Source organism: Callorhinus ursinus, unplaced genomic scaffold (assembly GCF_003265705.2).
Source record: "Callorhinus ursinus isolate GAN/ISIS: 27379988/994484 unplaced genomic scaffold, GSC_fseal_2.0 scaffold1, whole genome shotgun sequence".
Classification (NCBI taxonomy): Eukaryota; Metazoa; Chordata; class Mammalia; order Carnivora; family Otariidae; genus Callorhinus; species Callorhinus ursinus.
In genome coordinates this window covers 61,754,744-61,767,813 of record NW_027397063.1, presented here as the reverse complement: position 1 = coordinate 61,767,813, position 13,070 = coordinate 61,754,744, and the positions used below count along the sequence as shown (strand labels likewise).

General features: G+C 55.9%; 1 protein-coding gene and 1 long non-coding RNA gene across 19 annotated transcripts in view; both read left to right on the top strand.

The window, feature by feature from the left end:
• The window catches only part of TNK2 (tyrosine kinase non receptor 2), a 46,214-nt gene extending 39,131 nt beyond the window's left edge, over positions 1-7,083 (top strand). For 6 of the 18 annotated variants that reach the window (XM_073894833.1, XM_073894832.1, XM_073894830.1 and 3 more), the window contains 8 exons: positions 956-1,150; positions 2,565-2,656; positions 2,939-3,061; positions 3,202-3,246; positions 3,957-5,311; positions 5,414-5,509; positions 5,683-5,810; positions 6,252-7,083. In XM_073894833.1, the coding sequence (XP_073750934.1) occupies positions 956-1,150; positions 2,565-2,656; positions 2,939-3,061; positions 3,202-3,246; positions 3,957-5,311; positions 5,414-5,509; positions 5,683-5,810; positions 6,252-6,258 (2,041 nt within the window). In that variant the 3' untranslated portion in view covers positions 6,259-7,083. Of the gene's footprint in view, positions 1-955; positions 1,151-2,564; positions 2,657-2,938; positions 3,062-3,201; positions 3,247-3,956; positions 5,312-5,413; positions 5,510-5,682; positions 5,815-6,251 lie in introns of those variants that run through there. The other 12 variants (XM_073894842.1, XM_073894839.1, XM_073894857.1 and 9 more) reach the window with 8 other exon arrangements.
• Positions 7,084-8,992: 1,909 nt separating this feature from the next.
• On the top strand, positions 8,993-13,002 carry LOC141373144 (uncharacterized). The gene is made up of 2 exons (XR_012378849.1): positions 8,993-9,741; positions 9,956-13,002. It is a non-coding gene; the product is annotated as an uncharacterized lncRNA (long non-coding RNA).
• The last annotated feature ends 68 nt before the right edge of the window (positions 13,003-13,070 follow it).

Genomic DNA, 13,070 nt, shown 5'->3' with positions numbered 1-13,070 from the left:
ATCTGACTCCAGTTTGGAGGAGACCTTTACGCTCCTGGCTGCACAGATGGGGGTTGACTGGGTATGCACGCATGTCTGCCACAGCGGCATGAGGCTGTCATTCCGTCTGCCTTGGCTCAGATTCTGCCCACGTTGTCAGGTGTGAGTGATCCCAGTGGCAGATGGAAGCCACAGCTTGCCATTCGAGGTGTCCAGGAGGGCCCCCTCCTGCCCCGACCCCCAACCCAGGCCCGGGCTTAGGCTGCACCAGCAGAGGTTTCCTGTCTGAGATCAGAGTGAGGGGCTGGTGGTCCTACAGCCCTGCCTAGAGGTTGTGGAAGGCACTGGAGTTACAGAAGGGGTGATGGGATGGTGTGGATTGCTTTGAGTGCTTCCAAATGCATGAGGGGCTGCATGCAGGAGATATAGTGTGGTTGGAGGGCTTGGCTCCAAGTCCAGTGCTGAGGCCGTGATGCTCCTTTGGACCCTGCAGCTCAGAATGCCAGGAAACTGGGCTGAAGATGAAGAGCAAGGTCCGGTGGCCAGAGGGTGGGGGTCCAGGCCTTGCCAGGAGGAAGGAGGTGAGGCAGCTTTATAGGAAGGGTGCTGGCTTGCAGAGTAACAACTGAATTTGAATCCTGGGTCTGCTATGATTTGCCTGGGAACTGTAGGCAAGTACTGTCACTTGTTTGAACCTGTTTCCTTATTTGTAAACTGTAGGAAAAGCTGTCTGACCCACCTAGGTATCTTGGGGTAAGGTGTGTGCAAACAGCTGGGTCCTGTACCAGGGGAGTGACCAGTCACGGGGCAGGCGGGCTCATGGCACACCCCCTTGGTCTCAGGGCCGTAGCCCTTGGGCCCTCTTCTGCCAAGGTGGTCACGTATCGTGGCTAGAGAGCTTGGTATGGAAAGGGTCCTGCTCCCTGGGGCTCCCCCACCATGCCCTAGCGTTCACCATGTCATCTCTGTTGGGCAGGGCTGAGAATTACTGGTGGCGTGGGCAGAACACGCGGACGCTGTGTGTGGGGCCTTTCCCGCGCAACGTGGTGACCTCTGTGGCTGGCCTGTCGGCCCAGGACATCAGTCAACCCCTGCAGAATAGCTTCATCCACACGGGACATGGCGACAGTGACCCCCGCCACTGCTGGGGTTTCCCCGACAAGATCGACGAGTGAGTACGATTGGGGGTGGGACGGTCACCTGTGGCTCCAGAGTCAGCAGCCCCTCTGTGGGCACACAGGCTCTCGCTGGCTTCCAACGTCCTTGTCACAACAGTGGGGCAGAGGGTCTTTTGCTGCCCAGAAGCTCCTTGCAGGCAGAACTGGGGTTAGGAGCTTCGGAGGATGGAGACACACTTCTGTTTGGTGGAATGCCCCCCCCCCCCCCCCGGCACAGCAGCCTTAGGAAAACGGACTTGGGAACAGCTTCTGGAAGGAGTTTAGCAGGAGAGCTGTCATGCTCCCTGGTGTTCGTGTAGTAGCTTCTCCGCTTGGCTGCTGGAATCCTGGAGACTGAGTCTCCTGGCCCAGTGGCCATGGGAGCTGGTGTTCCCCGAGCCGGGGGCGCAGAGAGAGAGCTCCCTGCGGGGAGACTCCAGAAGGGAGGTTAGGCAGCACCCCCACCTGCCTGCTCACTCTGTACCTGGCAGGGGGGTTCAGTCTCCTTTAAGCGAAAGGATGAGGTCACTGGGGGGCATCTGGGGGAGGACACGGCGAAGAATTAGTCACTTCCTGAGTGCCCTGCCCCAGCGAGCCACCTGGCAGCTCCCCTCTCTGCTGGCCCCAGGGGGCTTGCAGGCAGCCCTTTCTCCTCTGACTTCTCCTGACGTTCGGTTCTGCCCTGAGAGGCGCCGTGAAGCAGGCCTTCCCCCTTGCCCTCACACACCAGAACGCAAAGCCTTGGGAGAGCAGCTGGTGTCTCTCACCTCCCAAGAGCCAGGCACGGGCCTGAGGGAATTGGGGCGAGGTATGTAGACGCCCTCCAGGAGGAGGCCCGGCGCCCTCTGCCCTGCTCCTGGCGTGCTGTGGCCAGCCCAGCCCCATTCCTCCAGGCTTTAATCAGCCCAGTGACTAAGTCCCAGGGCCTGACAATCAGCACAGGGCTGGAGAGGGTAAATCGGGAGCAGGCCAGGTGGCCCAGCCCCTTTCCACCTGGCAGTGGGGCAAGAGCGTGCCTCCTGCCCACCGTGACAGGGTAGCGCGGCCGAGTGCAGCCGAGGAGAGTGCCGGCAGGTGGCTGCAGGCGCGGGTGGGGGGCCCTGGCAGTTGCGGACGGCCAGCTCTGCTCCTGGGGGGTATTCTCGGAGCCCTTCCGGCCCGGGCCTTTCAGCCTGCAGTCAGGACGTCTGCCCTGTCCACTCTCCGTGACACCTCCCCTGGGTACGGACTTTGGGGAGCTGCGGCGAGTCGGAAGGCCTATGCTCCTGACCCAGCTCTGTGTGGGGCTTGGATGAGATGATTCCCTGCACGCACTTGGGTTTTTATTCTCTGCCTAGTCCTGGGCCTCTCCTCCTGAGGTTTCCCAGCTGTCATCACTGCACACCCTTCCCCCAGACTGCCCCTCTGACCCAGTTGTCTCCCCCACAGACTGTACCTGGGAAACCCCATGGACCCCCCTGACCTGCTGAGCGTGGAACTGAGCACCTCCCGACCCACCCAGCATCTAGGAAGGGTGAAAAGTAAGAGCCCCACTCCCCCCGCGTTCGTCAGCTGCCCAGGAAGAGGCACTGTCCTCTCTGGGCGCGCCGAGCCGGCTGCTCTGGCTCAGGGCCGCAGGGGGACAGCTGTGCCCCAGCTCCGGCTGGCTGTGGGGTGGAAGATGAGAGGCAGCTGTATCCGCTGAGGTGGGCATCCTCGGCTGGTCCTCTGTCGGCCTGCCCGCCTCAGCTTCCCTCGTCCTCCCCGCCGAGCTCAGATCCTGGCTTTCCTCACTCCCCCTAATCCTGCTGTTCTCTCCCGAGCCAAAACCACCCCACGGGCTGCACGCTGGCCAGGGGCCTCGTCCATCTCCCGGATCCTGTGCCTGTCGTTCCGGAACACGGTTCCCCCCATCCTGCCGCCCTCCTGCTTCCCCTTGCTGTTGGGTTTGTACGTTCACGCACCCCTATTCACCGCCCTCTCTCTGTCTCTCCCCACACTCTGCCCTCCCGTCTGGCTGTCTTCCCTCCCCTGGTCTGTCTCTCCCGCTCTGCCCCTTCTACTCTCCGCATGGCCTTTCTTGCAGGGGAGCCTCCACCTCGCCCGCCTCAGCCTGCCATCTTCGCTCAGAGTAAGTGGGGCTGCTCGCGGTGCCTTGGCCCCTGCCCCCGTCCCCTCTCTCCTCTCATTCCTCCTCTCCTTCTGGAAGGTACAGAGCCCCGGTGGGCTGGCTGGGTGGGAGGGGACGCGGGGTGTGTGCTGTGAGCTTTTGCCGCTGACCTGGCCCAGCATGCCTGCCTCTCCCCCGGTCCCCAAAAGCCTGGGCTTCTGGACCAAGGGTGTGGTCCGGGCACCCACCTCTCCGCCATCACCTGGCCCTGCCCCACTCCCTTTGGGTCCTGCGGAGGCTGTGGCTGGGCCTTCGTGGTGCTTGGTCGGGAGCTCTGTGCTCTCCAAGGACAGCGCCTGCTGCTCCAAGGCCCCCAGCCTGCACTAATGGTGTGCTGTAATGGGGTGGGGATAAGCGATGACTAACCGGGGCCCAGGAGCCCGGGCTATTTGGGGTCTTGTGTGTCGGGGTGTCGAGCAGCTGTGGGGTGTTGCTTGCTCTAGCTGAGATGGAGGCAGGGGCTTATCAGCCCCCGTGGAGAGCTGACAGTGTCGGGAGCAGGTTCTGTCCTCCTGTTTGAATAGGGTTGGTGTGCATTGAGAATTTTGGCAGCTGGGGGCTAACCTCTGGGGGCAGTGGGCGTGGGGAGTTGGTGGAAGATCCTTGCCTTTCTTCCCCTGTCCCCCGTTCCTGACACTGCCTTCCTGTCGGGGTCTTCCTTTCTATCCTAGAGCCAACCTATGACCCCGTGAGTGAGGACCAGGACCCCTTGTCCAGCGACTTCAAGAGGCTGGGCCTCCGGAAACCAGCCCTGACCCGTGGGCTGTGGCTAGCAAAGCCCTCGGCTCGGGTGCCAGGCACCAAGGCGGGTCGTGGCGGCGGGGGCGAGGTCACGCTCATTGACTTTGGTGAGGAGCCCGTCGTGCCCGCCCCACGGCCCTGCGCACCCTCGCTGGCACAGCTGGCCATGGACGCCTGCTCCTTACTGGACAAGACCCCGCCGCAGAGCCCCACCCGGGCCCTGCCCCGGCCCCTGCACCCCACGCCTGTGGTGGACTGGGATGCGCGCCCGCTGCCCCCGCCTCCTGCCTATGACGATGTGGCCCAGGATGAGGAGGACTTTGAGGTCTGCTCCATCAACAGCACCCTGGTGGGTGCAGGGGTCTGTGCTGGGCCCAGCCAGGGTGAAACCAATTACGCCTTTGTGCCTGAGCAGGCACAGCTGCTCCCTCCCCTGGAGGACAATCTGTTCCTCCCACCCCAGGGTGGGGGCAAGCCGCCCAGCTCAGCCCAGACCGCAGAGATCTTCCAGGCGCTGCAGCAGGAGTGCATGCGGCAGCTGCAGGTCCCGGCGGGCTCCCTGGGCCCTTCTCCTGGCCCGGCCCCGGCGGGTGAGGACAAGCCCCAGGTGCCCCCCCGCGTGCCCATCCCCCCGAGGCCCACTCGCCCCCGTGGCGAGCTGTCTCCGGCCCCCTCAGGGGAGGAGGAGGTAGGGCGGTGGCCTGGACCTGCCTCCCCTCCCCGGGTGCCTCCCCGAGAGCCCCTGTCCCCTCAAGGCTCAAGGACCCCTAGCCCCCTGGTACCACCCGGAAGCTCCCCACTGCCACCCCGGCTCTCCAGCTCACCGGGGAAGACCATGCCCACCACCCAGAGCTTCGCCTCCGACCCCAAGTATGCCACGCCCCAAGTGATCCAGGCGCCCGGCCCTCGGGCTGGTCCCTGCATCCTACCCATTGTCCGTGACGGCAAGAAGGTCAGCAACACCCACTACTACCTGCTGCCCGAGCGCCCACCCTACCTGGACCGCTATCAGCGCTTCCTGAGCGAGGCCCAGAGCCCTGAAGAGCCGGCCCCCCTACCTGTGCCCCTGCTGCTTCCCCCGCCCAGCACCCCAGCCCCTGCCGCCCCCACGGCCACTGTCCGACCGATGCCCCAGGCCGCCCCAGACCCCAAGGCCAACTTCTCCGCCAACAACAGCAACCCAGGGGCCCGGCCACCAGCCCTGAGGGCCACGGCGCGGCTGCCACAGAGGGGCTGCCCTGGGGACGGGCCAGAGGCTGGACGGCCGGCAGACAAGATCCAGATGGTGAGTACCAGGCCTGGCTGCCGGGCGGAGGGGCAGGGCCCCCAGGGCCCCAGAGGAGCGGGCCCAAGTGGTGCTGACGGGTAGGTGGGCGGGTGTGCCCAGCTGCAGGCCATGGTGCATGGGGTGACCACAGAGGAGTGCCAGGCGGCCCTGCAGAGCCACAGCTGGAGCGTGCAGCGGGCTGCCCAGTATCTGAAGGTACCGCCACCTCCTGCCTGCTCTGGCTTTCAGGGACCCTGAGGACTGGTTCTGCTGCGCTCACCTTCCCTTGCCCCTCCCCGCCAGCCTGCCTCTGGCTCTCCTCTGCCCCCACCCCCGGCTGGTGCCCTTTGGCCCCAGTGTGTCCCATGGCGCCCTCCTCTGCTCCTCAGGTGGAGCAGCTCTTCGGGTTGGGTCTGCGGCCGAGAAGTGAGTGCCACAAAGTGCTGGAGATGTGCGACTGGAACCTGGAGCAAGCTGGCTGCCACCTCCTGGGCTCCTGCGGCCCTGCCCACCACAAGTGAGTGAGCCCCATGCCCCAAGGAGCTATGTCCCGGAGTACACTGCGCTAGGGGGTAGCCCGGCACCTCGCGGGCCATGCGCAGCCGGGGGACGCGGGGCTCCCCAGTCCGGAAGAGGGCAGAGAGCCCCGATGCCGGGATGCAGACAGCTCTGGGGGAAGCTTTCTCCTAAGTGCATTCAGACTTTTTAGCCCCTTGGTTCAAACGAACTAATGAGTGGGGATGTTGTTTACCATGCCTGTCACCCTCCGATAGTCTGATAAGCAATACTGTTCTCATTATTATTAAAGATAAAAGGCATCCCAGGATGATAAATTCCAAAATTATTGCCGACTTTTCAACTGATTAGCCTAGCATCAAGAGGCCCTCTTGTGCCCACCCACGTTAGACGCTCCCTACTCTGTTGATAGAGGGGCTCTCTGGTTGTTTCCCATCTTTAGGTGCTGAGATGTCTGGAGAGCCAGAGGGTCTGCCTTGAAGGAATCACTTGAGCCTGTCCATCTGACAAGGGCAGGGAGACACCCCACCCGGGCCTGGAGGACCTGCTGCCACTCGCTGTGCGTAGTGGCCGAGCAAGGCCAAGGCAGCAGGAGACTGGGAGCCCTGCCTTGCCGTCCCTCCCTCACCCAGTGCTGTCCCTGCAGCTTTGGATCAGCCCTTGGTGCCCTCAGCCAAGGGACGGGAAGAAATCCTGTGAAGGCAGGCCTGGTGGTGGCCCCAGCAGGCCCTGCAGGCACCGCAGCCTGCCTCGGACTCCAGCCCCTGGTGTGGGGCCTGTGGCCGGAGCGTGTCCCCAGGCTCTGCCCGCAGGGAAGCCAGGCTTGACCCGTGCAGGGAGGTTGTGTTGGCCGCACAGAAAGGCGGACCAGCACCCGGCAGGCCCTGCCCAGGGGAGGGCCCTTCTCCAGGGATCCCCTGGTGGGCCGTTGGGGTGTCGGAGAGAATGTGACTTGTGACCTCACTGTGGATACGTTCGTTCTGGGACTTGGCTGGTCTTAGGATCTTGTGCCTGGAAATAGCCCTAAGTGGCTCAGGAAGCAGAGCATGGGTGCCAGATTGTTCTGTGGCAGGGACCAGGAACCAAGGCCCCAGGGTTGGCAGGAGACCAAGGGGGGCAGCTGCCCTGGAGGGACACCAGAGCTTCCTCTCTGACCCAGCCCCTCCCCTGTGCTGTTCCGTGTTTTCCTGCCAGCCTCTGCCGCCAAAGTTGCTGCCCCAGCTGTGGCTCCCTGCTTCTTCCAGAGAAATAAAGCTCGTTTCTATTTTATGTTACTTACTTGTGCCTGCCTGTTTCTTTGCCTCTTGGTCAGCAGCCTGAGGCCCCAGGGCTTCCCAGGCCACCATCTGTCCAGGCAGCAGGCCTTGGGGCGCCACCTGTGGGCAGAGGGTGGAAGTGCGGCCGGGGTGACCCTCAGGGCTCCCCCCAACCCCTTCAGGGCTGGTAGAGGAGCCGAGTCTCCCCGATGCAGTCACGGATTTACAGTGCCCATATTCTTGCGCTCGGAGTTCCCAGGAGGCAGGGTGTACTGCAGGAGAGAGCTGGAGCTAAGCCAGAAGCATCCGTAACAAGGAAAGCTTCAGTGTGTACTTTAATTTTGTTTTTCTGAATATTTCATGTGGTACAAAACTCAGAAGGTATCGAGGCGTCTATAGTGAAGTCTCCCACCCCAGCTGCCCCCTCCCCTGCCCAGAGGCTGCCTTCAGCATCAGAGTCTTGTTTGTTTTTTTCGCTTACAGTATTTTGAAGTTCCTGGCCATTCTTATTTGGGGTTCCTGGTTCTATTTAACCAGGCCCCTTTTGATGGAGGGTCTTTGGGTTGTTTCCAGTCCTTTACAGTTACAACCATTCTTGCAATAAATGGTGCATGTGGACTATTTTTCACTTGCAAGTCAGTCCGAAGTCTGTGTTCCCAGGAGTGGAGCTCCACAGTCAAAGAGTATGTGCTCTCACGATGGGCCTTGCTGAACGGCTCTCCACCAGGTTGGGGGGCGGGGGGCGGGGGGTTCAGCAGCCACAGACACCAGTGCGGGAGAGCTTTCCATGTGTTGCGGGGCTTTCCGATTTTTACCGGCGAGACAGGTCTCCCTAGCTTTAATTTGCATTTCTCCAATGAGTGAATACGCATAAAAAATGATTTGGGTAATTTATATTTCCTCTTCTGTGAGCCACCTATTAATACCCTTGGCCCGTTTAAAAAAATGACCAGTCTGTTAGTGGTTCTTAGAAAATGACTGGATCAAGGGAATTAGCCCTTTGAGCTTCACCATGCCTCTGAGCAGGAAGAGAGCTAAATCATGAGAGAGGAAGCTGATGGTTTAGGTTTGTTAAAAATAACACAAAGACCATTTCGGATGGGCTTCGGCGCTGTCTGTGTGTCTGCTGCTCCAAGCTAGCCCTGAGGCCTGGGAGGTCTGGAGTCTTCAGATCTAGAATGTTCTGCGTACCCTGTGTACTAATTCAAAAGTTCATTCAATTATATTTAAGTGCAATTAAAAAATATTTATTTTTAAAGATCTTATTAGAGAATGTGTAAATGTGTGAGCATGAGTGGGCGGAGGGAGAGGGAGAAGCAGACTCCCCGCTGAGCAGGGAGCCTGATGGTGGGGGGCAGGGGCTCGATCCCAGGACCCCGGGATCATGAGCTGAGCCAAAGGCAGACGCTCAACTGAATGAGCCACCCAGGCGCCCCTAAAAAATATTTGGTCACAATACATCACCAAAGAGAAGGTAATATTAAGTTAATTTTGGGCTTTGCTGTTAGACCTGGATTCCATTCTAGTTGCGCTTGATCTTGGAAAAGTTAAATTTTCCGAGCCTATAAGCTGGGAGACAGTCATCCCTGCTTTTTAGAACAGTTGTGTGGATTAAATGAGGTTGCACAGATCGAGTATTTTGCTTAGCGCGTGGACCATGACAAGTACCCAATAAACTGAAATCATTATACATTTTATTTTTTCATGTTCCTGCCGTTTCTATCAGTAGCTTACATTACTCACTGACCACAACTCTGTGCACACTTGTCTTCTCTTCCCATTTCCCTTAATTTCATTTTATTTTTTAAATAGCTTGTTCTTTGGGGCGCCTGGGTGGCTCAGTTTGGCTACAGACTCATTCCTTTTTATAGATCATGGACTTTTTTTTAAAGATTTTTTTTAATTTTTTTTTTTTTTATTTGACAGAGAGAGACACAGCGAGAGAGGGAACACAAGCAGGGGGAGTGGGAGAGGGAGAAGCAGGCCCCCCGCGGAGCAGGGAGCCTGATGCGGGGCTCGATCCCAGGACCCCGGGATCATGACCTGAGCCGAAGGCAGACGCTTAACAACTGAACCACCCAGGCGCCCCGATCATGGACATTTTCAACTCCATTTCTTAAAATGTTGTTTCTTGGTAAGCGACGGCAGAGCTAGTACATTTCAGGAAGACACTTTGCAAGGGTGACACCAAAGGATCAGGGGCTCCTCAGAGTATCAGGAAACGCAATGTACTTTTGCCAGACCCCCAGTTCCCTAAGTCCCAGGGATTCCTGCTGTTTTTCTTACTCCAACCAGCCTGCCAGCTTTAGCCAGCATCTCCTGGGTTTATTGAAAAGATCTTAAGGGAGGCTTTTGAAAAAGCTGATCAGACTTGTTTGCCAACAAGGAGAATCAATGAATCAGCAAGGATTCACTGGGTACCTTACTGAGTCAAGTCCTGAAGAGGGAACCCAAGCTGAACAAACAGTCTGCCCAGAGGACGGTGGCATTATAACCGGGTGATAAGTACTCGAAGATCATTATGTGCCAGGTGCCTTGGGAGCAGAGGAGGTGGCTTCCTGGAGTAGGTGACATTGTGATGACTTGTTGGGGAAGAATAGGCATGTGTCAGGAAGGTGAGGGGCATGCCAACATTGCAGCCGGAGGGAACAGACTGCGTTCAAGTGCCGAAGTTCGGTAAGCCTGGAGGCCATCCTTTTGTTGTGTTCTTGGGATGAGTTGGAGGTAGCTTTTATGCGATCCTGATCCTGATGAGTGAGGCAGGCCTGGATCATGAAGCTGCTGGTGTGGTATCTTGGGTCCTTTTGACTGTAGGCAAAGGGAGAGAGCAGAGGAGAATAAGCAGAGGAATGATGTCGTCAACCTGTGTTTTTTGTTTTTGTTTTTAAAGGTTTTATTTGTCAGAGAGAGAGAGAGCACACAAGCAGGGGGAGCTGCAGGCAGAGGGAGAAGCAGACTCCCCGCTGAGCAAGGAGCCTGATGTGGGGCTGGATCCCGGGACCCTGGGATCATGACCTGACCTGAAGGCAGACGCTGAACTGGCTGAGCCACCCAGGTGCCCCCAACCTCTGTTTTTTTAAGAGAGATAGCTCTGCTTAAAAGTGGCTCACTGCTCCACTTTAACCATGAGTGGAGGAAAGATCTAGCAGATGTATTTCACTGCACACTGGGAACACAAAGGTATTCTTAATTTGAAGCAAATTGATTTTTATGGAAATTTGACCTTGGGGAATGGAAGGACCTCCCTGGAATCCTTGGCTAGAGGGTTCCGAAAGGCCAGGTCAGCGCCAGTGCTGGTCTAGGCTTGTGCTGGTCTAGGGTCAAGTTTTCATCAGTCTGAGTTGAAATGGTAAGAATAAGGAACATACAATGTAGTTTTTCTTAAAATGTATTCAAGTTCAGGGAGTGCCTTTATTCTGAGATTTCTGTCTTCTTACATTTACATTGAAATGACTATTCCTGTGTGATGATGGTAGTGACAGTGGCAGGTGGTTTGCATGCCCTTATGTAGCTATGCTATGTCAGCACGCTCTCTCCAGCAATTATTATAAGGATCCCTGAAATCCATCTTCAGAACCGCTGGGCACTAGTGCTTTTGGGTTACGCAGCACCACCTATTGGCCAAATGAGACATTGCAGTCAGGCTAAATTTCAGATCGCGGAGAGAGAAGATTGTGTAAAGTCATTGCCCAGTAAATCCATTAAATCCAAAAGCTGCTGGCCCAGACCCATGGGTGCTTAAGGGGACTCATCCCAGGGGAGCTGGGAGGGGACGGAACCGGTTCGCCCACCATCTGGAGCCAGATGGGGGCCAGCTAGGATCTAATGCCGGGGAAAAGGGACTGGGTAGGGGCTCTGAAGACCACCCTTAAATCTAGGAAAGAAACCAGGGCCTGCCTGGGCAGATGCTGTGGGCGAAGGGAGAACATGCAATCACTCACCAGTGACAAGTCCTAGGATGACACCAGCGCCCTTTGGGAAGCGCCAGGCACCACTGATTCTTTTGTTAATGTTTTTATGATTGCCATACATTCTCATTGTTCGTCGAACATTCAGAAAAGCACAATGAGAAAATTAAAACTACCCAGAAAGCCTCTTGGAACTTTGATCTATTTTCTTCCGGTTTCTTTCCTGTGCACGTACATGTTGTGTGTTATAGTGTTGTGAAATTAAGGTCATCCTGCTTCTACTGTTTTATAACTCCTTTTTACTTTATATTTCATACCACAGGCAGTTTTTTATATCTTGAATACATTTTCTCAAATGTTATTAAATGTCAAATTTTAAAACACTGCATGGTTTTCATTCTGCTGAAATGAAATGCAGAAATTTTGTTATTTAATACATTGTTTTGTTAACATTTTTGTTTTGTAGCAAATGATTTTTTTAAGGATTTATTTACTTATTTGAAAGAGAGAGAGAGTGCACTCGTGCTCAGGAGAGCTGGGAGAGGGGAAGAAGGAGAAAAATCTCAAGCAGACTCCCCACCGAGCAGGGATCCTGATGTGGGGCTGGATCCCATGACTCTGAGATCACAACCTGAGCCGAAATCAAGAGTCAGTCACTCAACCGACTGAGCCACCCAGGCGCCCCTATTTTGTGACAAATTATTTTACCAAGTACTGCTAAATGGCTTTCCAGAAAGCTTTCTCTTCTTTATTAAAACAAACATAGTGGCACCTGCGTGGCTCAGATGGTTAAGTGTCTACCTTCGGCTCAGGTCATGATCCCAGCATCCTGGGATTGAGCCCCGCATCAGGCTCCTGGCTCAGCAGGGAGCCTGCTTCTCCCTCTCCCTCTGCATCTCCCCCTGCTCATGCTCTCTCTCTCTCTCTGTATCTCTGTGTCTCAAATGAATAAATAAAAATCTTAAAAAAAACAACAACATGACAACAAAGCATATATGTTAGTCAAGAGAGGACTCATATTCTGGAGATATGTTTTAAAATATTTTTGAAGTGATCTGTTGAGAATAGTCCGGATGGTTGGAAGAAATGGGCCACGAGTTGATATTGTTGAAGGTGATGAGGGGGTATGAGGGGTTATTGTACTCAAGATGGTGGATGTTCCTTTCCACAAGAAAAAGTGAAGCAAAAATGCATGCGTTCTCCAGCTGGGGACATTCCCACTGCGCCCCCTGTCTTCTCTGACGTTGCCCTTGCAGGTTTCTCTGTACCTGCTGACACCACCAGGATGGCCCCCAGGATGCATGACTTCTGCCCTTGCGGCTCTGGCACTGAGTGTTCAGAACCCCCTTCTCTTGCTGGCCTCTGTGAGGTAGAGTCAGGGTGGAGTTTTACAAACCACAGAACCAAATCCTGAGGGAGATCTCTTCAGTCCTGTCACCAGCCTTGTCATGGGCCCCATCCCCTGTGTTCACCCTTTATCCTGAGGCCTTGCTACTGAAAGGGTAGCGTGAGGTCCAGCCATATCAGCATCACCTGGAAACCTGCTGGACATGCAGAACCCAAGTCCCATCCCAGACCTACTGAACTAGAATCTTCGTTCTACCAAGATTCCCAGGGGGGGTCGTGGAAATGATCAAGTGTGTAAAGCCTTGAACTAAAGGCAGTTCTGCTCTAATCCCAAAGAGCTGGTGGACCTTGGGTAGCCCTGCTTGGCTGCCAGGAGCCCCTGGTCTCTTAGGCCAGGGCTGTGCTCCCAGCCTTGTCCCGCCCACCCACCCCCATGACCCATTACCCATCCTAACTGCCCTTTTTTGAATAAATAATTCACTTAAAAATATGTGCAAGGAATTTAATTGCCAAGCGTTTGTAATATTAAACAATCGGAAACCATCAAAATGTACCATAATAAGGGATTGGTTAAATATAACTATTTCATCTACAGAATGGGAATCAACACAGCAAATCAGAGAATCCTTAAAAGAGTGTTTGACTAATATTCAATTAACATTAAAATTGATTATTTCTGAGATATGAGATTGTGTTTTTTTTAACTTCTGTATCCTGTTCTACTGTAAAATGGCTTCCTGTTATGGTTTT